The 12,296-nt window shown below is 39.9% G+C and overlaps 1 protein-coding gene across 1 annotated transcript in view; it reads right to left on the reverse strand.

Moving 5' to 3' along the window:
- Positions 1-3,313: 3,313 nt before the first annotated feature.
- The window catches only part of IPO7 (importin 7), a gene marked incomplete at its 5' end in the record, with an annotated part of 27,941 nt that continues 18,958 nt past the window's right edge, over positions 3,314-12,296 (reverse strand). The window contains 8 exons of the mRNA XM_010188602.1: positions 3,314-5,043; positions 7,116-7,232; positions 7,573-7,779; positions 8,845-9,050; positions 9,147-9,367; positions 10,340-10,435; positions 11,854-11,951; positions 12,254-12,296. The exon at positions 12,254-12,296 is cut by the window's right edge and continues 77 nt beyond it. Of these exons, the coding sequence (XP_010186904.1) occupies positions 4,946-5,043; positions 7,116-7,232; positions 7,573-7,779; positions 8,845-9,050; positions 9,147-9,367; positions 10,340-10,435; positions 11,854-11,951; positions 12,254-12,296 (1,086 nt within the window). The remainder of the gene's footprint in view (positions 5,044-7,115; positions 7,233-7,572; positions 7,780-8,844; positions 9,051-9,146; positions 9,368-10,339; positions 10,436-11,853; positions 11,952-12,253) is intronic.

A 12,296-nucleotide genomic window follows, 5' to 3' on the forward strand; every position in this document is an offset into this window, starting at 1 on the left:
CCTTATCGGTGCGGGAGCCGGAGGTAGGGAAGCCGCTGGCAGAGTGCAGAGGCGCGGTGCTCTGGTAAAGGAGCTGGTCCGGGCAGGACCGCGCGTCCTGCAGGGACGGGAGCAGAGCAGGGGCGAGCGAGTGAGCACCTTTCCCTTCGGCAGCCTCGTCATGTGCTGCCATTTCAGCCCAGCTCTTGTGGATAAGGACTCTTGTTCTTAAAGCTGTGCTTGAGAATATTTATCCTTCTGTGATTTTTTTGGTATGGAAACATAAAGTAGTCCAACAGCAGCTCCCCAGGCAATTAAAAAGTATAAGAATTACTTTGGTAGATGATTCTTCAAGAAAACCCAACCGTGCAATGAGCCATCGCCATCAGCAGGACAATATGCCCAGCTCTGTAGGGCTTACATAACTCCTGTGAATGTGACATGTAAAAGCATTTAAGATTTTTTGCCTGAAACGCCAGTATAATAGTTACAAATTGGGGGCAGTCATGCAAACAGCCCAAATGAGCTGCTGCTTGAATAGGCCTAATACAAAACAATTTTCTGGTCTTGGTTTCAAGTTTTCATTCCTGTTTCTTAATTGGAAACTTTCACCTAAAATACAAGGTGCAGCCATCAGTTTGAGGTACAGTAACAGGGAAATACCAAAGAGAAGATTCAGGTTTGTGTTTGCCGACTCCTTTCTGTTAACGGTTACCTGTTAACATTCAAATTCTACAATTTGCTATTTCCCCTTCATTCTGTTCATTCTGTTTCTAGCAGCGGCATCTGAGAATGTCTGGTTAAAAGAAGCATAAATATGCAAACCTATAATATACCACTTAAATAAGCTACATGTTGATTGCAGAGTAATTTATGATCAGTGCCACACCACGGGACAAATGAAGTTTTGCTATGTTACTGATTCTAGGTACGTGGAAGGTCCCACAAAGCACAGGGAAGAGAAAAACCCAGCTCAAGGGACTAACTCTGGCTCTTAGAGTCTGTAACAGCATAATACAGAAAGCCTTGGATGTTCCAAGCTTTTCTCAAACTTTGATAAACAAACTTAATTACTGCATTCAGGTTAAAACTTGCAGAGTGGATTGAGCAGAAATGCAGAACACTTCAAAAAAGTAAACCAAATGCCAACTTCTGCATAGATTTTCAGAAGCCATCTTCATCCGCTGCTGATTGTATTCCAAAGATAAAAACTCCCATCAGTAGCCCACGTTGTGGAAGCCTGGTAAAGCCTTAGCCAAAATACCCAGTGTGGACCAGTGTTACACGAGCTTGGCTGCATCTGTTAAAACCCGTACGTAGACAACACTGTCCCAGGAGCCTGCAGCATCCACTAAGGAGCCATCGCTGCAGCCGTGCTGCTCACGGCCATCAGCATCAGTCCCACTGCTGGAACTCCAGAGAAGGATGCAGCCTCTGTCGTGGTGCTGAGCACACACCCAGGGGGCAGCAGCAGGGCTGTGACTGTGCAGGATGAGTTGCTGAAGTACAAAGTGCTTACAGTTTCTGAGTAGCATCTCAAGGGAGTTACAGCCGGACAAATTCCAGCCCAGGCAGTGAAAATGGTTAGCAAGAGAGAGAACACGTGAGGGAGGACTGAAAATGAACCTGACAGAACTCTGCAAGGTAAAATGTGCTGAAAAACACCATGATGCTTCTACTCTTCGAGAACTGATAGTCACAAGGGGAGGAAATTTCCTTAAAAAAATAAATCGACACATAAAATGTAGAAGGTATCAATTACTAGGCACAATTAAAACCATCTGCATGTTTATTGGCCAGTATTTATTAATTAATCCACTGCAGGCTTCTTGAATCTTGCAGTAGTAATTCTAGGCTACAGGAGATTTGAACATTTGCTGTACTACGCTGACACCGATTAATAATTCTTTTTAAGAGAGTGATTTAGGTGCTGCATTTACCCAGGACGTCAACAATTTTAAAACCAGTGTGTGACATGAGCCTTTTATATTTAACACAGTTCAGAGAACTGGGGGTGTGCCTGACATTGCTGCTTGAAGAAGTATTTTGGAGGGGAAAATACAAACCTTAGAGCTATGTAACATACTGCAAGAATACAGCTACAGTCAAAACACCACACTCAAATAAGTGAAGATAAAGATTTGCTTCAGATGTTTATTAATCCAAGGAGATCTTCCATAATAGAAAAAACAGAGGCTTTAAATTTCCCAGCTCTTCCTTTAGAGTTGCATTATCCTTGCAAATGGAACGGATAATGGCAAATTCTAGGAGGAAGATCAAGTTTAAATTTGACATAAGTAGATCACTGAAATTGATATATTGCATCACAAAATGCGCTATCACCACCAACAACAATGCAAAATTGTTTTGCAATTTATATAAATACATTTCTTGGAGCAAAGGAAAGCGAAGTTCTAGATCCATTCTTAAGAAAGATGCTCCTTGCTAACCAGTCTAGCGACACATAAAAGCACCCTTGCAGTAAGACTGTATTCCTCACACCAAGATTAAATTCTTCCCTTGACTTGTGACTCGAAAAATAAGTGTTCCAGAAATGACAATGGCACTAAATTGGCGATTTCCCTCTAATTTTTAAATCTGCTTTCTAGACAGAGCCTTGCCACTGCCGCTCTGTCGTATCTTCTGCCATGAGAACAGTACCTCATCCGTCCCAAAACGGTCTCTGTAATTTTTTGGTATGCGTAACAAGATAAGCAGATACCCAACAAGCAGATGTTCAGAAACGATTTCTGTCGAAGTGGGCGTTTTTCGAGGCCAAGGAACGCAAAAGGAAGCCACGCTGCAGTGACGTCCGTCACCGTTTCCTACAAAAAGAAAACCTTGTCTAGAGACTACCTTGGGGCTGAGTGCACCTGTACGTGCTCATGAGTAACACACTGACCAAAAAGCCCATCTCTGCTAATACACGGCCAGGCAGCTAAAGCTTCAAAAGTACTACCATGGTTCTCGCACCACTGCTACAATGGATACTCTGACTCCAGGCTTAATTTCTTAGGCTTTTCCACATCAGGTAGAGCATCCATCCTTTCCAGTCCACGATTTGCTTGTGAAGTATCCCTTTAGTATTCGGCTAGGGCAGGGTGGCATTACAGCCCCGACTCGGGCTCTCGGAGTGCAGGGAATTGTATTTGCCGAAGAAAGGCAGCCCAGAGAGGAGCGACTGGAAAAATCCCATCAGCCCTGCCCGGAGAAGCGCCAGGGGCTGTGCGACAAGCAGAAGGCAGAGCACGGTGCCCGTCGGCTCGTCAACAAAACCCCCAACCACAGATTCCTGCTACTCTGCTGATGCAAAAAAACACACCACACAAACCAATTTTCTGAAGACTGCATTTTGAGTATCATAATATATATATGTGCATTTCATTTTTACAGATATAAACTCAGTTTATTTTTAACCTGTATTTAAATTTTGGAGGCTTACATTAAATTAAGGTAGCTTGTTTAATATCAGTTGTAACAGCAGGTGACATTTTTTATATAAAAACAGCCAAAAGAAAAAAAAACCCAAACATTTGATTTAAAAGACCTGACACCAATGATCTCAAGGCAAGATCAAAAACCTATGGATTTTTTGCTTTCAGAAAAGAAAAAGGGGGCATTTAAGCCAACCCATCACAGCATCTCCCTGCTGGCTTCTTCATACAGTGGTTGTGATAGTGGTCCCAGAGGGAACTGTATTTTGCCTCTCCAGCTAAAATACTCGTTACTATAGCAACTCTGAAGGAAGAAAATCGTGGCTTCAAAAATGAACGATTGGCAAAACTTCAAATACACTGTCTGGATCAGGCAGACAACAGCACACACTAACGCTGGCAGTGCAGAAAGAGGGGGAATGAAATGCAGGAGTAGTGCCCCTGCACTACCATGTGCTGGGAGAAGAAGGTTTTGCAAATTAGGGGGAAAAATTTGCATTCACAGCTCATAGCCCAAATCAGCCAAATTAAATTGTTGTGTTTTTAACAGATTGCATATAGAGATATGCATCCACACCTTCGATCGACTCTTAAGAGCAGAACTTCACATCTCTTTTACCTGCTTTAGAGAAGGTATCTTTTTCCTCAGTGTTTACAGCACACATTTGTATCCCAATTTCACCTTACACAGTGAGATCTTTAAGAAAAACAAAGGACACGGAGGGTGTTGCTATTGTTTTTTTAGCAGCAATGAAATATCACTAACCCCTTTTTACATAACCGAATTCAAGTCACAACCAGAGGTGACTGCACCACAAAGTCACCAGGTACAAAACTGCTAGTTCGTTTTAAATTAATAACTTGAAATTATTTTCCCCAATACATCCCTTATTTTTTATTTTTTATAAACAGCAAACATTTTGCTATTTTTGTACATAGGCTAGCAGGCTTGTTTCAATATGAAAGTGCTAATTCATTTACAGATTTATCAGTTATGTAGTGCTACATTAAGTGTCCGATATTCTACATATGAACAATCTTGATAAATGGAAATGATGAAGATTAAGTAAGGCTATCTGATTACCTTATTTACATTAAAAGAAGAGACACCCAATAGGAAGGGAGAAAAGGGAAATAAATTGGGCAAATACTCATACCGCCACAGGTGTAAAAATCAAGTCTGCCTTCTAGTTGGTACTGTAAATGAGACATTTTTAATAGTCCTGCAGCCAACGCCTGGTTTTTTTCCTCAGAAAAAGAAAAGCTGCCTTCATGACATCCCCTCTTGATTTCTGATCTCAAAAGTGTCATTTGAAGCTTTAAATTCAGATTCTTCCTATCTTCAAAAAAACTTCTGGTTTGCTTTCCAGTATAAGGTTGCATGATCAGGTCCCACTTCTGGGGCTTTCGTCCAATCTATGTATCAATTAGTTTAGAGTGAGTTGTAGATAACATGAACCAGTTCTGGAACCACTATTGGGAGGAACACAAGCTCTTCACTACAATCACACAGTAGCAGGAAAAGTGATAATTCAATTCATTCCCGGGGCAGGGCCTCCAAAATTAAATGAAGTTGGCACAACCGGAGCATTGAATTTGTATCCTCCGTGCTTTTCTATCATTTTTGATTCTAAAACAAAACAAAAAGAACAGAAGGAAGATATTTTAGTGTGTGTGCAGGGGGGAAGATGGATTAAGGTTTTGTGACTGACCGTTTTGAGTCTCTCAAAGATCCAAGTTTAACCTGGAGTCACCCAAGGAAGTCATCAGCACCTGCGAAGTGGAAATGTGCTGGGCCCAAAACAACACACGGACTGGTTATTTATTTTAATACCTCAGTATCGTTACAGTTAAATTAATTTGTGTTTTTGAAAAACCCAAGCTTTTGGACACGAGTATGAGAATCTTCACGTTTCAGTAACAGGACCTGAATGAATGCTGGACTTGTAAACTTGCCAACGGGCGCCCAGTTCTTACTGATTACCATTGACAGAGTTTTCAGTCAAATAAACAACGGAGCACGTTACAAAATAGCAGTACACAGATATCAGCTAAATTTTCAGTGTTCCCATCTCAATTCAACAATATAAGCAGAAATAGCTACTGAAGCACCAGACTTTTTAGTATACATGCATTTGTCCCTCAAACCTAAGCAGGTAAATTTTACAAGCTCTACTAATACATGGACAACTGAAAATAATGTTGGTAAAGAGCAGAGAGAAGCGTGCAGAGAGAATTTTTATCTATACCTTTCTATAGAAATATTTATACTACAATATAGATAATATAAGTAGTTTATATTGTTCCCAGCTCAAGGTAACAACACTTATTAATGTCTTATTTCCAGTCTAAGAGCTTTCTCCTTCCTCAAAATAGTTGCAATCTCTTTCTCTGAGAGCAGAGGAGGATCTGCATTTGTCTCCGTTTCTTTGGAAACAGGCCAGAAAAAGATGTCACAGATAAAGGATGGGGGGAGGACCTGACCTGGGGAGCATCACCTCGTTCCCTCCTGGCTCTACAGCGCCCAGAAGGCCCATCTCTTAGCTTATGGAAAGTCTTCTCAGCTACATCAGTGAGAGATAACTGTATTCCAGACCCTTCCAGCAGGATGTCCCCCATTGTGGTAGGCAGCCTAAATGGAGCATCTCATGTGCTCTGATAGTACGCAAGCATTTCCTGCAAGGATTTAGTCGCTGAAGTTAAACTTCACAATCTGAACCTAACTTGCTCTAGGAGTAAGATTTTAAAAAACCAACATTCTCTTCCATAAAATGCACAAGTATGTATAATCTCATCAGTATGATGTCCAGTGCTTGACAGGGGTCGGTGAAACTGGTTTTTGTAACTATGAAAAGTCTATCATTCTGGACACTTCAAAGCTTCTAAAGGTAATTTAGGCTGTTTTCTGACAAAAATACTTAGAAAATGAGCGTTCTTACTACCAATATTTTCTACTGGAAGATTTCCGAACTTCAAATTTGAAACATCTTGTAGTAATTGCTCAGTAAGATGCAGGATATGAAACTGGACTGATCACTGAAACTTCAGCCTTGACTTTAGAGAGTGATACATATTGGCTTACTCTCACACATCTAGGAAAATTTGTGAAAAAAGAAAACAAAGAAAACTGAAGATCTGCCCACTTCCTGTATTTTAAAATTTGTATTACCTGTATTGAAGAATAACAATCTGAAATACTTAATAGGCTTAAGGATGTAGCTTTACAGATGGCTACTACTTCCATGATTTGGTATCTTCCTACCCATGGAATCATTGTTTATCCCAGCTGGACTGGGTCACAGCACGAGATCATTTATCAGCCACTTTATGTGTTTGTTACCATACCCAGAGCTCATCCACCTCCAGGTAATCAAATCAACTGTTTTCAAATCCAACCAATTATGGCAAATATTCTTTTATTCACTTGGCCACCTCATGAAGACACTTCTATCGTTGATTAATATATATTAACGATTAATATCATTGATACCTGTGGTAGGCCATACAATTCGTGCACTGAGGCTTTGTGACCTGACAATCTTAAGAGACTTCAAACACCTCTGGAGTGTGAAACAACCCTGCTTTGATGAAGACACTATCAGGCTTGAACTATAGGCATTTTCTGTACTATGCTTCTTGAACACATAAACAGCATTCAAGCAGCAAAAGAAGCAATTAATGGTATAAAGGGGGAAAAAATACCATGTGCTGCCCGCCTCTGATCTGCCAGAGTTGCTATGTCCTGCAATTGTTTTCTTTGTTCTTCGTTGAGACCCTGTGTCAAAGCTTGGTACCACACAGGATTACGATTCTGAATTGCTGCAACAGAAAAAAAAAATAAGCAAGAGGAAAGTGTCCATTAAAATGTTCTGTAACTCAAAGCTTACTCACCCCCATTTTAATCAGAATAATATTCTGTTAAGGTTACATAATTAAAGATGTTTAAAAACACAAATACAATCCCCGACCTCTTCCCTCCCACCATAAATTCATTCAAGCATCTCCCGTGCTCTGCAAGTTTAATGATGGCTCCCCTCTTCCAAAGAAAGTACTTGTTCAAAGCACATATTGGAAAGCCTGGTTTGAAGCTTTCACCATGTTCTAGTTTACAGTGGTATACACTACATTATTGGCCAGGAAAGGAAATTAAGGTACTTACTCTGAAAAATTGTTTTAAATATCTGATATTCATCAATAGGGTTGTCTTCATCATCAATAATTGTGGAATAGCCTTCCAAAGCAGTCTCTTCAGCATCATCTTCCTCCCAGTCTTCATCATCTCCATCTTCACCTGCCTGTTTTGCTAGGATTTCTAGGTATTCTTGGCCATCTTCATCAATGTCATCTTCGTCGCTCCCCAGTTCCTCTGAGTGAAACATCACATATAAAAGTTTCTCTCAAGAATAGTAAGAGCAGCTCTTCAGGAAAATGGCTGAATATGCAAAACAGGCCATGGAAATGGTAACAGTGCAGTGCAGGCCAGAAAGGGGAAAGCTCCTTTAACTCCTCTCCTAGTGCCATGGTCTTCCCCCTCCAGACACTCTTCCCTCACAGCAATTGTGTAAGTGGGAAAGGAAAATTTTATTGTCACAAAAAAGTATACAGAAAAATGTATCTACAGATAGTTTGGAGCTTGATAAAACTTTAAGCAGAGCAATTATCTATGCACCAAAGAAAGTCTGAAATAACTTGATGAAAATAATTCTAAAGGCTGTTGAAAAGAATGCCTGAGAAATACAAAATGTAAATAGTATGGATGTTGTATAGTGACAATAGTCTGGAGAGTCCAGAATTCAACAGCACAGTCAAAAAGAAACTGGGCTTTAAGTAGATGAAAACCAAGAGATCCTCCTTTGAGTGTGGAAAGCTGTTCCAAACACTCGGAGACACCAGGCTGGTGATGGAAAGAAAAACAGGGAACAAGAACTAAAAGCTTAAGCAGAACATAAGGAAAGATGGAAGAAAGAAGTACCCGGAAGTTGTAGGTAATTTTCTTCATATAAAGAAGATGACAAAAGATGTGGAAGTTTGTGAAATGACTGTAAGAAGAAGAAAGTCTATAGAGGCCAATGGAGTTGAGTAAAAAAGTATCACAAGAACTGTCATTGTCAACACACAGCTCATGGAACAGCTTGTGATAATACCTGCTGCTGACTCTTACCCCTCACCCAAATGGGAAACACGCCCCAGTAACAATTCCTTTCAGCAAGGACAGCATCCACACACACAGAATCTCAGCCTAGGAAGCTAGTTTTTAAGGGCCTGGAAAGTCAGTCAGATACACCTTAAGTCATTAAAAGTGTCCAGTGTTCTACTGCACTTTTGATTTTTGGAATTAGGGAACTCTGAAGAATTCCACAAAGGAACTCAGCATCTCCATTAGAAAACAAAAGAAAAAGACAAGGTAATAGCAATGTTTCAGTTTCCATACCCGTTTCCTCATCTTCTTCAGCTTCATCATCATCATCGCTGTCATTTTCATGCTCTGCATGACAGGCATACGCTCTTTTCAATCCATTAAATAAAAGGATAAAAGCTGGCAGGATCTGGCCAGCAACTTGATTTAAAACCTGTGGTATTTGCTCCAGATCAATAAGAGCACACAAGCCAAGCACACACATTTTTCTATCATGAAGTCTACAAAACAAGAGTAGAAAAAGTTACAGTTTACAAGCAGGTAACGCAGAGGAGCATCACAGAGTTCAGATAATGTTCAGAAATAGAATCACTTACCCCAAGAAACAGTCCACGTCATTAAGCCACTGTGTTATGAAGTGATTAGTGACAGGCTCCACGTTATTGGGAAAACGAAGATTTTCCAATGTGTTTAATAGTAAATGAGGATTGTAATACAAAGCAGCTATGGCAACCTGGAGGCACATTGTTCGCAGTTCACTTGTTTTCACTTCTCTAGTCAATCTCTCTAACGCAGCTTCCACAAATGAGGGTATGCACTGAAGAGTGAGAACCGGTACAAATTCAGTGATGAAAAAATAAACGTTGTAGTTCTGTATTTCACACTCAAGTTGAGAAATGGCATAAAACCAATCTTGTGCGTAAATACAGAGGGCATAAAATGGGAATAATTTTTAATTGCCAGCAGAAGTCATATACAAAGATGAAATCAAACAGTGAAAAGATTTAATCTACTTGGAGAACGAGGATTTTTTTACATAATGCACAATAGATGCAATTCCTACGATCTTAGAAAAATAAATACAGGAAATGTGTACACTGGAAGTCCAGAAAAAGCAGCTTTGTCTTTTTTAACACCGGCAACAAAGTCAAGTGACATTACTAACTTTCCAAGAAAGCAGCTATTCAAGAAGTAGTCTCTTCAGAGATGCCACGCTGAAATAAAAATTCCCTATAGAAGATTCTTTCAAATAAATTAAAAATTAAAGTCTCCAGGGACCATATCCACAAGCATTAAAAGGCACACAAAAAATGTTTAAACAGCTGTTATACAGTGCTTGTCACGTACACAGCAGGAACACACAATTTCATATCTCAAATTCCAACTTCCACATGTGCATAATGAAGCCCCTGGTTCATCTATGACATTAATTTGGATTCTAGGAACTTCATTCTTACTTATTTCAAGGCTATTAACTTGACAGATTGAATAATGTTCATGACATATTATCTAGAATTAACCTGGAATCTAATTAATCGACTTTAAGAAGGAAGATGCTCCTAACAGCACTCCTCCAGACTCACAAAAACACTACACCGAGTTGTGCAGTGTACTAAATTCAGGAGACAAAGCACTCTCTGCAGCGCTGTGAATTGAGCAGTAGCACTGGTGACACTGAGGTAGAAGACAAGATGATCAGTCACACTACACCTCCTGTTAATACATAATTCGTATTTGAGCAGAACTTCTTTTTAAAATACGAGTTCTATCAACCAAAGCTGTTACCAACCTGATCAATGCCACGGCCTTTACACTGAAGAATAATGACTTCTAACAGCTTTGCTGCATGGCATTCTGCGTCTTCTCCAGCAACTCCCGTAAGGACCTGAAAAATAACAATTACTGGTGATGATATCCACTCAAGAAGTACTCTCTATACACTGTTTTGCTTTGAAAAGCTCATATAAATTTACCCACTCCGTTACAATGCTAGAGGGAAGCGGCCAGATCTACAGCAACAGCTCAGTATCACAACTAGAGACTGAAACATTGCTGAAGGATGGCTAAAACTCACCTACGTGCACAAACATTCAGTAACTCTATGGACGCAGAGCTTACAACAGTAACTGTGTAAGCATCAGCTGCCATCTTGCAAAGGTTTATTTCCACACACAAAATCAAAAGTTTCTTCTTATTCATGTACTGAATTCTGTAAAAATTATATTTACACATCTGGGATATCCAGTGGGAGACCATGCAATACCTAAAACTTCTGTGCTAAAGGTTCACTGTGCTCAGCTAATAAAACACTAATTGCTAAGAGGTTGTAACAGGCTAATTTTCTTCTTTATTATATGTATAATGTCCAAGTATTTACAGTCAGCCTAATCAGCTTGGTTGCAACCGGTTTTCAAATAAAGACTGGCAAGATTTATTCAACAGTAATCTTTAAACATCTTCAAAAGAACTACTCAGGAAATATGGTCAGGGCAGCTGACAGTTCCTCATAGTTCTTACACAGACACAACTCATGATATCCAGAACTGGAAAACTGCAATCCCCACAGATTACAATTAGAGATTATAAAATATTAACACCATCTTATAAAATAGTATTCATTTCCTCACATAGGGCCAACCTTCTGGAAGGTTTTGTATTCTACATATGGATGGGATAAAGCAAGCCCAGTTGGCCACAACCCATAATACATGGGAGCTGGGAAGCTGACTTAAACAGAAACACTGCCCAAAAGTGACTGGACCAAGTCGGAATTCTGCTTCCAGCTTTCATCACTGACTCGCCATGAACTTGGGAAAGTAACTTCCCATTCCTATTCCTCTACTTTCCATCCCTACTCCACCTGTTTTAGCTAACAGATGTAAGGCCTCTGGCATACATCTGGTACGTGATATCCTAGCCATAGCAAGGCTACAAATCTCAGATAAAAGAAACCATCTACCTTTTGCAATGTACATACACGTGTTTTGCGTGCCTGTATGCACAAAGTGTGTCACACGAAACATGCATGCACAACACCCTGGGTTGTTTAATTGGCTTTTGTTGTGTACAATTTATCCCTTTCAACAAAAGTATGGATCTGAAACTTTATGCAACCTCTTTAAATCTCGCTTCAGTGCCTTAATAATTTGTGGAGTCACAGAGGATGTTAAATAGCATCACGCTTTAAGAGCGGCTGTCAAAATTCTTCAGTCTTATAGTGCGCTGTTGTGGAAAAAATACCCACTTGAACAGTGTATTACTTCAGAGATCTCAGGTTTTATCATCACAAAGGAATCTACTTACCTTCTTGCACATACTGTAGATCATTTCAAGATATTTTGTGTCTGACAGAAGTGTATCTGTATCAACAGTAACGTAATTATGCAAGAGAGGCATCATGTCTATATCAAAAGAAGAATGATCACAGTTACTGTTCGCCTGTTTTGTTAGATGAACAGTTTAAATCAGGTTGAAAGCAATCTATGAGGTAATTACAGTTCTTGCTTATGTTTGTCAAGATATGCATGCATCTGGTCATAGATACCCTAGCAAAACAAGTCTGGTTGCAGCAACAGCAGAATAAAATACTTCAAGCACCACCTCCGTTCAGTGTTCTCCTAAAACTTCAATCAAGATGCACACTGCATGGTTGAAAACACATACGTGAAATCATTTGGCTCTCTGGTTTATCTGTATTACTTACCGGTAAAATAATCAAAGCCATCCTGCTGAAAGACTTCAAAAAC

The sequence above is a fragment of the Mesitornis unicolor genome, unplaced genomic scaffold, assembly GCF_000695765.1.
Source record: "Mesitornis unicolor isolate BGI_N332 unplaced genomic scaffold, ASM69576v1 scaffold54717, whole genome shotgun sequence".
NCBI classification, from domain to species: Eukaryota; Metazoa; Chordata; class Aves; order Mesitornithiformes; family Mesitornithidae; genus Mesitornis; species Mesitornis unicolor.